At 44.6% G+C, this 13,764-nt stretch overlaps 3 protein-coding genes across 3 annotated transcripts; all 3 read right to left on the reverse strand.

The window, feature by feature from the left end:
• Nucleotides 1-2,910: 2,910 nt before the first annotated feature.
• LOC124695425 (putative zinc finger CCCH domain-containing protein 21) lies at nucleotides 2,911-5,446 on the reverse strand. Its single transcript, XM_047228277.1, has 3 exons — nucleotides 4,964-5,446; nucleotides 4,808-4,864; nucleotides 2,911-3,192 (listed from the first exon to the last, which is right to left on the reverse strand). The coding sequence occupies exons 1-3, from the start codon at nucleotides 5,444-5,446 to the stop codon at nucleotides 2,911-2,913; spliced, it is 822 nt and encodes a 273-aa protein (XP_047084233.1).
• A 600-nt stretch (nucleotides 5,447-6,046) lies between these two features.
• LOC124702235 (exonuclease DPD1, chloroplastic/mitochondrial-like) lies at nucleotides 6,047-11,590 on the reverse strand. Its single transcript, XM_047234358.1, has 4 exons — nucleotides 11,549-11,590; nucleotides 7,610-8,241; nucleotides 6,820-7,025; nucleotides 6,047-6,469 (listed from the first exon to the last, which is right to left on the reverse strand). Exons 2-4 carry the CDS (start codon nucleotides 8,140-8,142, stop codon nucleotides 6,261-6,263), a joined length of 948 nt encoding a protein of 315 aa, XP_047090314.1. The 5' UTR covers nucleotides 8,143-8,241; nucleotides 11,549-11,590; the 3' UTR covers nucleotides 6,047-6,260.
• Nucleotides 8,236-10,462, reverse strand: LOC124702234 (pentatricopeptide repeat-containing protein At5g50990-like). Its single transcript, XM_047234357.1, has one exon. It carries the CDS (start codon nucleotides 10,436-10,438, stop codon nucleotides 8,774-8,776), a length of 1,665 nt encoding a protein of 554 aa, XP_047090313.1. The 5' UTR covers nucleotides 10,439-10,462; the 3' UTR covers nucleotides 8,236-8,773.
• Nucleotides 11,591-13,764: the final 2,174 nt, after the last annotated feature.

The following is a 13,764-nucleotide window of genomic DNA, read 5'->3' on the forward strand; positions in this document are numbered from 1 at the left end:
CTCAAATGCTATAAAATCAGGTCGAACACCTTCTTGAATGTTGCAAGTTTTAGTTGAGTTTTCTTCTCAAGTGCTATGAGTAAAATTTAAGAATTAAAGTTTGAGTCGAGTTTCTCCTCGAGTATCATAAGCTGGAGTCGAGTCCCTCCCCGAGTGCTGAAAATTAGAATCAAGTCCTTCTCTAAGTGCTATATACTTTAGTTTATGCATAAATGAAAGCACTTGCACATAGACTCGGGGCTACTCCCATCAGGAGCATTGGTCGTGCACTCAATAAAATAATTGACTTCGCAAAGGAGATGATTTCCTCTACAAATAGAGAGATTTATTATTCTCATATGGCTATACATAAGCATGATATCCAACACATAATTAAAACGTCGAGTGCGGAGCCTATAACTTCTCAACTTTCTAGATCGCATCATTTATAACGTAAAAATAAGTCATATAGATCATATTTGTTGGCTTGCCACTCACCTCCGCGGCGCTCTACCAGATAATGTAGCTTGATTTGGTAAGACATTCGTGGCACGAGTCGAGATACACCTAGCTTATACCATATTCGAGTCCGGGGACTCGAGTTTGAGTAGGTTGCGCTGTTTTTTCTTACCTTGGAGCAATTAATTGGTCACGATTCGTCGGTTAAATCAGGCGCGTTAACAGAATCCCTATGCATATTAAAATGTTTACCTGATGGATTTCCATGCTCATATTAACACTTGATGCATTTATCGACTACGACAAATATCGATTTTGACTGAGTCTCTACGTGACTCTTCGACTCTCCAAAACACTCGGGGACTACTGACGTGGGCGTACGTTATCGAGTACTCATGAAGCCAAAGAAAGAAAGCATCATTCATGTAACTCCCGAAGCCCTAGCAACTGGACGTGTTGACTAGGGAAAGCTCGTATAGGGAAGAAACTAATGTTTATACGACTCGAATAACGTGGCACCCGAGATCCGGCCTCATATATAAAGTCCAGGAGGGGCCTCCGAGCGAGGCTAACACAAACCCTAGTCTCGCTAGGCTATAGCCAATCTTGACGACTTTGTACTCTCATCACCAATACAAACAACAAGCAGCACATAGGGTTTCTCCTTTGGAGGCCTGAAGGTGGGTAAAATCTCTTTGTCACATGTGCCTTGTGTTTGTACACTATTGGAATCACCATCATGCCTCTTTCTCTAAAGCTAAGTCCATCATGTATGGGTATTGACGTGGTCACCCCACGTCAGCGCGGGAATAAGCCGAGAGCCGTTGTCTTTCGCCCCTTTGTTGCATATCCCAACGTCGCATGTGCCTATAAAAGAGAGGTATCTCCGCTCTAGAGAGACACACCTCATTCTATGTGCGTACCTCTTGGTTCTAGGCATTGCACCGCCACACAGGTCTCTCCATCCTATCCTCTCATCTCTAGGGAGACACACAACATTCTATGTGCCTACATCTTGGTTCCAAGGCATTGCGCCGCCTCATAGGTCTTCTCCATCGTATCATCTCCTCTCTAGAGAGACACACCACATTCAATGCGCGTACTTCTTGGTTCCTGGGCATTGTGCTACCGCACAAGTCTTCTCCATCCTATCTACCGGCGTGCACCATTGGATGGGACATCATGCCTCCGTAAGTCCGTCTCTTATGATCATGTACGGGAGAGAGCTGATAAGGTTTTAGGGGAGCGATCTAGCGCGTTTTGTGGCTTCTTCAAACTTCAGCACAGATGCCAACGACTTCTTCCCAAACATCAACAACCTCTTTGATGACATGTCTCTCAATGGGGACAACGCCAATGTTGGTTTATCTTCTGGACCATATGTACTCTTACCTCGTACCTATGAAATCATGTTGCAAACAATATTTTTAGCCATATGTGTTAGACTCGCTGCGTAATATGTTGTTCCTAGCAATCAGTTTAGATGTGTTGATTATCTATTCTATGATGATTCGCATGATTATTTTAGTCCCAACAAATTTAGTCATGTTTTATCTACATTTTCATGATTAAATCATGGGGGAAATTGCTAATATATCCAACAAATTCCACAGATCTATTCAAAATCCTCAAATAATGGTACAAAAATTCTCAAAAGTAATAAAATTTACAAACAGGTCCTTGGATCAGTTAGCAACGACTACAAACACTTGAGCGATCCGAAAGCGCTCCGCCGTCCTCGCCCTCCCTCACTGGAGCTGGGCAAATCTTTTCGTAGTAGAGCATTTTGTAGTAGACACGGAAAGTCATCGTGTTAAGACACCAAAAGACCAATACACGAGAGCAGCAACCATCAATGATAAAGAGAAGCGTAGATCGGAAGGAAAACCGACCATTTTAGCGATATCCACAGTAGATACACCTCCACACACCCTCCAAAGGCGCTAGGCGCACCGCCGGGCGGTGGCAAGACGGTGAGAGCATTATTCCATCTACAGGGAGTTGCCTCCGATGTTAAAAGAAAAACAGATTCGGGAAAGAAACTGTTCAGGCTTTTGCATCATACAGTATTCTGGCCCAGTTCAATATCCTAACATAGAAAGTTTATATGGGCTAATCCTAATCACAAAGACAACGAACGATCCACGATCCACCTGCAGCTTTCCTCTACAGCAATCACACGAGCCATGCACTACGGCCCATTTACCCCATCGCTGGCCACTGCTGTATTCCTGGGCTGAACCGGCAGGCCGCCTTATTTTATTTGAGCACTCCTAAGTTACTGACTGATTCAACGGGCTCAATGCGGACTGCTCTGCTACTGATTCTATGGCAGGAGTGCAGGACAGCAAAGAAGGCATCAGACGTTCGCAGGTAATGAGGGCAGGACGGCCGGAGGTCGGAGAGGAGGGCAGGAAGAGCATTACACGGCCGGAGGAACGAGAAGTTGGTGGTGGTGGTGGCCGCGGCGGACTAGTAGGACTCCATGGCGGGCGCTGGGGAGTGGCGGAAGTGGCAGCGGTGGCCGTAGGGGCAGCCGGAGGCGGCGACGAACATCTGGCAGGGTTGGGTCTTGTAGCGCGGGTGGCGGATGACGGGGCGCATCTCGTGCAGGCCGTGCGCGAACCGGCACCGGTCGGCGTAGGGACAGGCGCCTTGCTCCCACTTGTTGCACAGCTCCGTCTTGTGCGTGCCCTGCCTGTACGCCTCCACCTCCACTTCCCCATCACCCTGCGCCTCGTCCTCCGCTGCCTCCTGCAATCACCATTCCCCATTTCAAGATCAAACATACGGATATGAAATCCCAGTGAAAATTTATCGAGATGTGTGATTGGTTTGTCCAATTAGGCAAAACCAATACACTAGGTGTGCGACTGATAACCACTTCCTAACAAAATGTTGTGGATCTGATGAGTTTTGTGTGTAAAGTTTCTAATTAAGCCAGCTCTATGCTTGAGAAGAAAATTTCAGCAAGTTCAACTGTTGCTTCTTGCAACTGATTCCCAAAGCAAGCACATTATCAGAATCTCTATGATCTGCCAAGTTAACTTAACGATTACCTAATCCAATTGCAGCACAAATCTGAAAAAAAAATCGAGTTGTACCTCCGGATATCACCATTACAAATTACAAAGATTAAACATACGGATATGTAATCCCAGTAAAAAAGTATAGAGATGAATGCTTGGTTTGTGGAATTAGGCAAAATCGAGATAATATATCTGGGACTGATAGCTACTTCATAACAAAAAAAAATTGTCAATCTGACGAGTTTTGTGCTGAAGTTCTGTATTAAGCAAGTTCAATATTTCTGAAGCAAAATTCAGCATGTTCAAAATTGTTGCTTATGCCATTGAATCCCAAAGTAAGCACATTATCAGGATTTGTACGATCTCCCAAGTTAACTTAAAGATTTCTTAATCCAAATACAGAGAATTCCGAAAATCGAGTTGTGCTCACGATTTCAAAAAAAAGAATCAAGTTGTACCTCACGAGTCACGACACTTAAGAACAAACCTTGATAATTCAACATAACCTGACGCTTGATGCGATTGTCAGTACCCGAATGGCAAACAGAATGGCATATTACTAGAGTTCATCAGATGTCGCAGGCTTAAACTTATCAGAATTGTCAACCTGATGACTTTTGCGTGTAAAACATCAAATTCAGCCAGATCAATAACAAATTAAGCAAGTTCGATATTGTTGCGACTTGTGTACTGTGATTGAATCCCGAAGCAAGCGCATTATCATAATGTGTATAATCTCCCAAACTAACATAGCCATTTCCTAATCCAATTGCAGCATGAACTTTAAAAAATCTAGCTGTAAAGCTCGACTTCCTGCACTGAACGAATGCCAACAATACCTGACGACTACAAACCTAGCTATTCTACATAACCTGGTGCCTCATGCGATTGTCTAATACTCAAATCGCAAACAGAACGTCATTTTCACCATTTAATTGCATCAGAAACTTAATTTCCCTGCGATTAGGCGACTGTAGTTATTCAGTTCGACATACTGTATCAGCCGACTCTGCCTATGTAGCCGAAAGCAGAGTACCTGGCGATTCTAAATACAAAATTAGCTAATTCATCACAAGTCGCTGCTTGATACGATCGCCAAATCACAAATTGAACATCATTTACCGCATCACGCCTAATTTTGCAGTTTTCAACTTGTTTTTTCAGAGTCGAATTGCATCGTAAACCAAATTTCTCCCCGATTACTGCGAATTTGCATGAACTGGAACAATTGAACTGTATTCGCGGGTTTAAGCGCAGATTTCCGAGTTCCGAGCAGGCTAACAAGCGATTCGCGGCGGAATTAAGCTGCGAATTCGAAGCAGTTGGATTTGTGGGCTTACCTCAATCGGTGGAGGTGGACGAACACGGAGGCGCTGCGCCTCTGCCTCGCCCTGCGGCTGCTTCATTTGCGAGAGGTAGCACTTGGATCGTATCGAGATGCTCTTGGGCGCGCCGCCGCGCGCTGCCGCCTCCTCCGCCGGCTTCGGTGGTGGTGCCGGCGCCGCCGCGTACGCCAGATTCCCCTGATTGGCCTCGAGCTCCTCGAGGAGGAGCGAGAGCTGCACGTTCTCCGCTCGGAGATGGAGGCGCTCGAGGCGGAGCTCAGCCACCTCGGCCGTGGCGTCGCGCAGGCGCAGGAAGCAGTCGTCGTAGCGCTCGGCGATCGCGCGCAGGAGCATCTCCGCCTCGCGCGCCTCGCGCGCCTGCTCCGCTGACACGCGCAGCGGCGAGACGTAGCGGCCGTCGGAGACGCAGGACGCGGGCGAGTCGAGCGCCTTCCCCGTCGGTGATGATGACCTCCGTGTGGGCGAGCTGGGTCGGCCTCCCTTGCTGCGGCCGTCGGAGACGCACGACGAGGGGGAAGAGTCGAGCAGCTTCTCCCGCGGCGACGCAGGAAACGGCGACCCGAAGACCTCGGAGGAGACGCAGGACGACCCCGCCGGCGAGTGGTGCCCGAGCAGGCCGAGCTCCCCCTCCATGGCCAGCGCTGGAGAGCCCAAGCTGCAAACAGAGTAGCAGGGAGATGAGGCTAGGGTTTGGAGCGAGAGGGAAGACGACGATGAGGAGGTCGAGGGCGGTTACCTTGGCGTCGCCGTCGTCCGTCGGGGTTTGGAAATTGGAGGGAAGCAGAGGAAGTCGTTGCGGTTTGAGACTTGAGAGACAGGTCAAAGTGACTTGATTGGCCCGCCTTATATAGAGCCCGTTGGCTTCTTCCCACCAAGACCAAGGGCAGGATCGACTTTTCTCTCCGTTATCTGACGCTACAAGCTCCTGCATTATCTAACTTGAACCAAATAAGCAGGTGCATAACTGGTTCCCCTCACCTGAGTACCACATTGCAGCATCAGCCAAAGGTATCGAAATGAATCAAAGTGGAAATGACCTCATCCATACGCAGCAGTTGCTCAACTCAAGGGCAGAACCGACTTTTCTCCCTGCTACTAGTAAAAAGGAGCTCTGACAAACTTGAATTTAGTCAAGAGCGTTCCATTTCGTTTAAGTTGGACACCACACAGAACTGACAACAGTATCTACTACTATGTCGCACCTCTGAATAAATGCATTGTGCATGGTTCAGATGGTGTACAACAACAGTACAGGGCCAGCAAATTTCAGTAATATTCAGCACTGAATTAGTGACCAAAATATCAGTGTAACAATGAGGAAGGTACTGTTCTGTTGCTGAAACAGCATAGAAATCAGAGCTGGAATCTGCAAATAGCAGCTCCTGTAATACAACACCAATGAAAGTAATCTAGAGTTTCAGTATATTGTTCTGGGGAGGAGTGTTAGTCATTTTTTGGCGGGTGTTGTTGCAATATCGGACATCCGGAATGACTTCTCGAGGAGCTGGGGAACCGTCAGCTTCAACTCGAAAGTCAGCTTCTGGAGCACATAACACAGGGCGGTCACATCCCGCATTGCACGGTGCGCGTCGCCATCAACTGGGATCTTGTAACGCTCTATCAGAGCACTCATCGACGCAGAGCTGATTTTTTTCCCTGAGATGGAAACGGAATGAGGTCTAGCTTTTTAATCGCATTATTTGCTTCAGTTATATGAGTAAACCCACAAATCAAGAATCCAGACAAAAACCTAATATTGCTAACTTAGCCTCATTTTTATCTCAGATAACACGAAGTACAGCATGTCATTACAATTACAGGAGTGGCCTTTGTAACAAGAAGAATAAAACTAGGTTATGTTAATTTTCCTAGTTAATATTTTTTTAAGGCTATTTTCCTAGTTAATTGTCACCACCAGAGTAAACTGCACCCTTTCTCTAGCACTGAAAACAATCTTGAACAATATGTTTAAGAAAGTAAACAGAACACTTAGAGAGAGAACATACCATTAGATTCAACCAACTGTCTTGCAATAGGAAGTGTATCTACAAACAGCCAGTCACCAGGCATCTCCTGTTTACACCGTTCGAACTCAAAGATAAGAAAGGGGACATCAAAGCTTTTCCCGTTATGAGCAACCCACATAATTGGTTTACCGGCCACTTGACGACTCCAAACATATTGTAGTAGAATGGGTATAAACTCCCCAAATCTGCATAGTCGTACACAAAAACTCTAATTACAGAAGATGAAGAACTCAAGTAGGAATGCACAAGAAAAAAAAATCTTTGCACTGAAGGAATAAGTTCCAAAATCTTTGCACTGAAGGAATAAGTTCCAAAATCTTTGCACTGAAAGAATGAGTTTCAAAATCTTTGGACAAGGAATGAGTTTATTATAAAAGATATACAGTAGCATGTTGCATACATGAAGTAACAAATGGGCATTTGACCTCAGCTCATATGTATTTCTTTGTGGAACTACATTTTCAGAATGTAATGCAGCAATCAACACGTAGGAGAACAAAACATAAGATTCAGGGAACTGTTTTTTATTTGCAGAAAATATCACGATTTTAAAAAGTGTCAGATGAATGAATAATGATCCCAAGCAAAGAAAAACTCCTATCTGAAGATGTAGTGTAAAGTCTGCTTTGCACTTTGTTTTCCTATTATCTTTCTTAGATTGTTATTTCTTCACTGGACTCTTATAAAATGACAGTTTGCATGAGTAAAAATGGTAAACAAAATGGAAAGTATCTGGTAGGGCACAAATCATGCTGTTGAAAGATGATACCTTGGGACATCAGATCCGCGGACCATGCTGGTGCTAATACGATGAACAGCTGTGTTTCTTATCTCCCTCTCAGGGTTTATTAGGGTCTGGAAAGTGCTATTCTTTCCACCCGCAAGATCACGTGCAGCAAACTCAATAACTCTATCACCACGGCGTGAGAAACCAGTAGTTTCAATATCAAAAACAAGGATTGTTGCAGGGCACTCAGTCTTGCTTCCAGAAACCTTTTCCTGAATATCGTAGCACTGAAGTGGTTTCAGGTGGTGCAGATCAGACTGCTTAAACACTTCAATCGATGATTCAACTGATCCACCGTGTAAATGGCGGTTATTGCTGAAGGATTGCTTGCATGCTTTTCTGGTGCTCCTCACTAGTACTGATGTACTAAAAGGTCTAGTTTTATATCTTTTATTTTGAAGTACATTTTCAGAGGTTATTCTGCTGTTATACTTGAGAAATCTGATACTACAACTCTGTCCTATTGAGTTCCTTAGTTGATGGAAGTTACCACAGCAAATAGAATATAAAGACATTGTACAACTGGAGAAAATAGGGCATCAAAGGTGTTGATCGCCTATTATTGGGGTAAAACTTTAGATAACTGAGTACTGAATGCCCCCTCACTGTTAATCCTGAAATGATGAGCAAACAATCATTATTAGTTGGAATTTGTCAAACTTAAAACTAGTGAACCTAGAGATATGCAAAAATGTAACCAAATAATAATAATAATGAAGTCATTAGATATATATCACGACATGCAATGTCAGCACAAGTAAACCACCAAAAATAGAACTGCGAGTATGTGTCCAAAAAATTATAGCAGACCAGACAATACTATGGTGCCAATTTTCTATGAAACACGTACAAAACCATGAGAAACCAAATAAATCAGAGAAAACACAAATCCAGCAAAGAGTCTCTCTATCTTGATCCCACAGCTCGCAGATTATAGTTCTGTAGAAGTGTGTCAATCAATAGACCACATATGCTGAGAGTATGTCTTCGGGGCTTATATTTTGTCATTGGCTCATTGATGTGCACCACCTAAGCTCCAAGCTTCCAAATAGAAAATGACCATATTATTTAGGTACATTGATGGCTTCCAACAAAACTGCTGGTAGGATGATATACAAATCACTTATGTGTTGCTCCATCAAGGGCTCACCAGTAATCTTTACAGGAGCAGCACCCGCTTTCAAAGCGGTGAAATCGGACCCTATCCCTCATAATTATAACACGACAAAGTACCTTCGAGATTATCTTGATCCATTCATGACAGTCAGCACATGTCTGCAGATTTTTTGACACAAATATTTCTGTCCCTGGACCAGTCTTAAGGACACTATAAGCTACTGCAAGCTTCTCACTGTGGAAGCTGAGGTTTTCTTCTCTTTCCTCTGGTGAAACATCTTTTGTTACTAACTCAATGGATGGAGTATAGCCTTCAACCTTCGCTTTTTCTGATAAACCATGCAGCACTCGGAAAATATCATCAGAATAAGGATGGGACCGGTCCCCAGCTTTGAATTCATGGGTGCTTCCCCCTAACTCAACCCAACTCAAGCCCTTTATCTTCCTTACTTTCCTTTTCTTCCTCTCTTTCCATACTTCCTCTGAATCATCCCACCTGTTTATTGATGAGTAGATATTTGAAAGAAGGGTATAATCGCCACTGCCCTGGCATGCTATCTGCTCAATAGTGACATCACCAAATTTGGTTTGATGGTACCTACGGCAAGCACTAAGCAATGCCCTCCATATCACAGCATCAGGTTTCACGGCCATTGAGCTCACCAAGTTGTATGCTTCATCCAGCAACCCAGCTCGTGACAATGTATCCACCATTGCACCATAGTGTTCAACCTTTGGAGTGATATGATACTTCATAGTCATTGCTTCAAAGTATTGACGAGCCTCTTCAACCATGCCACAATGGCTGCATGCTGCCAATAGTGCAACGAATGTAACCCCATCAGGAACCACACCTGCATGTTCCATCCTGCGGAACAGTATCACCACATCAGATCCAAGACCATGAGCTGCCAAGCTACCAATCATTGTGTTCCATGTGGACACGTGGTTTCTCTTAACTGTGTTGAATATGTCAACTGATACATCAATCCTTCCACATTTAGCATACATATCAATCAGTGCTGACACTAAAATGTGATTCTTTTCCACCCCCAGTTCATCCATCAGCTGATGAACCCACACACCATAAGAGCGGGCACCAGCTCGAGCACAAGCAGACAGGACTGAAGAGAATGAGAAACCGTCAGGGACAAGGGCAGAATTGACCAATCTGCTGAAAAGATTCATTGCATCTTTTAGGTGGGAGCTCCTTACTGCACCTGCAATCATTGAATTCCATGAGACCAGGTCCTTGACAGGCATCCTCTTGAAAATCTGATATGCCTTGTCTAGCTGTCCACCCTTCAAGAATCCCGTGAGCATCAGATTGCCATGGAAAGGATCAGTACTCCACTCAAGCATGGGCAAAAATAGCTCACGTGCTTCCATCATGCGACCATGATCAATATACAACCTCAAAAGTGGAGCAACAATATCTTGCTTACTTAACCCGATTTTAGTGAGATGTGAATGAATTTGCATGGCAGCATAGATGTCTGAACATTTCGAACAAGCCCTGAGGAGGAGAGCATAGGTTCTGTGATCAGGGCAGAATGCGGTAAAATGGAGCATAGTTCTATAGTCCATCAGTGACTTCTGTGGGGAGCCTTTCTCCAAAGATGCCCGGATGATGGCATTTGCATATGGAAAGATGAGTCTCGTGGGATGTTTCTTCAAACAGTTTGTGTAGGGCATAGTGCAAATGGGCTTCTGAAGTGAATTCCTATAATGCAGGCGCAAAATTTATATTTTCTGAAATTTGCAGTTCATTAACACCAGGCAGCTAGCAAAAAAAATCAGCAGTCTGACGTGCACACTCAAGTTACATAATACTTACTAAGATAATTATCCAAAACGAATGTTGTGCTTATCGCTACTTGAAATGAAAGAATAAAATCATCGTCAATTATTTACTTCTTGTGCATGAATTTACCAATGCTAGCATATGGTACATGCAAAATATATTGCACATTTGTACAGGTATGGCTAAATGTGCTTCGTTACTAAATACAATATATTATATATCTACTAAGAAATCTCATGGTGGAGTTCTGCATGATACCATTTGTGTATTTTTTATCAAGCTCCCATTATACAGGAAGATTTAAGACCATCTGAATAGCCAACAAGAATGCTCAATAACTGAAATACGTCCGACCTTAACTGATTCCTACATCCACGTGCAGCTTGTGGTCCTACGACAACTACATGCCTACCAAAATAACTGAAATTCAAGAACCAGCGCAGCACATATTAAGGCCCATTTGGCATTGATGTGGATTATGATAACATCATTTAGTCGAATAGTTTTCAGATGGTTATGATAATATTGCTCCGTTCTAAATACCATATGCCAGCTAGCTGTCTAAGGATAAGAAATCGTGTCAGAGGAAATACAGTAATACATAAGTACTAACTATGCTGGATAACAGAAAAATTGTTAAAGTGTATCTGATTCACCAAACAAGCTCTAGATTTTTCACAGATGCTTTAAGGGTGAGCACGGCATAGCAACCGCAAATCAGCCCAAAGACCCTTCCTTCCATGGGCCTTCAAACTAGGGAAATAAACCTGACAATCCATCTATTCAGAGAAAACAAATTCGCTGTCCAAAACAGTACAAGACGGACCACGGAGGATCAAACCCGGCAACGGAATCAACTAAACGCTGCCGGAAACATGTCGGAATAAGGCTCAGCGCCCCCCACCCCAGAGCAACGCAGCCAGAGTGCTCGACGAAATGCCTCGCCAAGAAATGAACCAAAACAGCGAATCAGTGAGCAGGGGAGCGAAGAGGGGAGGTACCTGAGCATCCGGCCGGCGGGCCGAGATCCAATGAGGTGGGAACGACCGTCGTGGCTGGCGAATTCGGGGAGCAAGAAAGAAGGGAATGCAAGCAAGCGAGCGAGCGAGCAAGCACGGAAGGTATATGCCCTTTGGTTGCGGAGATGCGAAGGGTTGTGGCGAGAGAGGCGTGGGCGGCGTGGAGGGGAGGAGCGGTGGTGGTGGCGGGAGAGAGTGGGGACAACCGGAGGCGGGGCGGAGGGGGTGGCCGGTGTTGGCGGATCGGCCGCGACGCGGGCGTGGGAACGTGGGGTGGGAGGGATTAGAAAGAAAATCACTTTTGATTAGCGCCCGATTTCAGATGTGTTTACCTTTTTTCCCCAGGGAACCCAAGCCACCCAATTGCCCGGGTGGGCCGGGCTTCTGCGCCTGTAGTTCAATTTCTAGAATGGGCTGATGCGGCTGGATTTGCATGAAGCATTTCTTTTCGCGAGGGATTTTTGGATAAATGCTGACACGTTTTTTTTTAAAAAAAAGATGAATGCTGACCCCTAAAAAAGGTTTCGACTCCCTCAGGCTACTATGTTCGTTTAATCCCTCAAGGGCATGGATTGGATTGGATTAGTCCGATCCTGTTTCCCAGCTCGGAGATGATTATTTTTTCGGTACAGCGAGATCGTAGTCTTGGCTTGCTCCCTTTACGGAAATTTCTGCCCTGCATAACCCGTCTGTCTCCAATGATTCTGTCTAGAAAGAAATCATCCCCACCTGATGTCTGGATGAATTTCCCCGACGCGAGCGAGCAAGCCAAGGGTGACTTGTGGCCTAGCAAGGATTAACCAAACCGTTTTGAAATACACAGGAAGTTATGGGAAGGAATGAATAGGGGTTAGTGGGGATTATGTGAAGGAATGAGATCAACCAAATCCAAGCCTCGATTAGTTCCACGTCTGGATTCTTTCCGAACAAAACGAACAGGCCCTCGGAGAGAAAAATGAATGTTATGGGAAATAGCAAGGTGCCAATTACTGTGATTTCTGACATTCATGCCCCGCCCCCTACCCATCCGGCACACAGTGTCATGGTGTCATCATAGACAAAAAAAAAGTTAATATTTTTATTAGGTAAAAAAGATGAGGGTTGTGCAATTATTTAATGGAAACTAGCGAAACCCAAAAGAATAAATCTATTCACGGCAAAACACTCACAAACCAATAGAGTACTTGCTCCATTGACCAAATGACCTCCAACCATTGACGGAGAGAGGACATTGTAATTGATATGGGAGGAATTGAGGTGGGAGATCCAACATAGGATTAGAAGTCGTCCCTCTACGAGAACTGCGCCAATGTAATGTCGACGTCGGCAACCACATATCCTCTAAGACATGAATTTGATGCTCCCAACCTTATCAAACTTTCTCCACCATGCCTAGTGTATAGGGGCAAATGCCCCAACAGTCCGCCAATCACCCTTCAGCAGCAACACCACACGACCTAGCCAATCCAGCCTAGCTTGCATAAGACAACCACATGTAGACCATTTATGCGGTACCAACATGAAAGTTGTTGCTCCAGAGAGGCCTTAACCTATAGTTAAATTGCATTCTCTAAGACGCGTCAAGTAAGACAACCTTGCCACACTAGCAACATAAGATTGTCGCACAATCCATGACAAGAAACTACCCTTCCCTTTGAAGTTGTTGCCCACCATGGTTCATGAGGCAGGTGCCTCCACGCACAAACATGATCTACTCGAAGTTGCTCCTCCGACATCCACCATTATGATGATAATAGAAGCATGCGTCAACAGCTAACAAGGGACCCTTCAAGACGACGCCTTCAAAAAGGTTGCAACGTAGTCGTCATCGTCACTCGTTGGCAACCTAGAGCCACTAGAGATGCTACGTTAGGGCCGGACTGGGCTGGCCATGGCAGTGGTTTCGTATCTATGTTCGTTTGCTTTCACAAAAGGACGAGATTGTGCTATGAAAGAAGAAAGAGATTGAAGATCTTGAAGATTTGCTTCTCTCTTTCATACTTTATTTTGTAATCAATGTAGAAATGTAGGTAACTCATGTATCTCTATCATGTATTATTTGCTACGTAAATATAGATATATATGGTATTGATTGTAAAAAAAGTGCCTAAATTCAGCCTACTAGCACCGATAAATGACCAAACTTTCCAAATCAAGCCCTTTAGCCAGGATTTTTATGCAGGTTGCTCCTTCTTTCT

This window comes from Lolium rigidum, chromosome 3 (genome assembly GCF_022539505.1).
Source record: "Lolium rigidum isolate FL_2022 chromosome 3, APGP_CSIRO_Lrig_0.1, whole genome shotgun sequence".
Classification (NCBI taxonomy): Eukaryota; Viridiplantae; Streptophyta; class Magnoliopsida; order Poales; family Poaceae; genus Lolium; species Lolium rigidum.

Bases quoted from the DNA above. Each gene is read 5' to 3' on its own strand.
- LOC124695425 (XM_047228277.1), bottom strand. From the start codon at position 5,446: ATGGAGGGGGAGCTCGGCCTGCTCGGGCACCACTCGCCGGCGGGGTCG. The intron at 4,865-4,963 runs GCACCACCACCG...CAAATGAAGCAG, and splicing joins TGGCGTACGCGGCGGCGCCG to CCGCAGGGCGAGGCAGAGGC. The intron at 3,193-4,807 runs GTAAGCCCACAA...TGGTGATTGCAG, and splicing joins GTCCACCTCCACCGATTGAG to GAGGCAGCGGAGGACGAGGC.
- LOC124702235 (XM_047234358.1), bottom strand. From the start codon at position 8,142: ATGTCTTTATATTCTATTTGCTGTGGTAACTTCCATCAACTAAGGAAC. The intron at 7,026-7,609 runs GTATCATCTTTC...ACGACTATGCAG, and splicing joins CGCGGATCTGATGTCCCAAG to ATTTGGGGAGTTTATACCCA. The intron at 6,470-6,819 runs GTATGTTCTCTC...TTTCCATCTCAG, and splicing joins ACAGTTGGTTGAATCTAATG to GGAAAAAAATCAGCTCTGCG.
- LOC124702234 (XM_047234357.1), bottom strand. From the start codon at position 10,438: ATGCCCTACACAAACTGTTTGAAGAAACATCCCACGAGACTCATCTTT.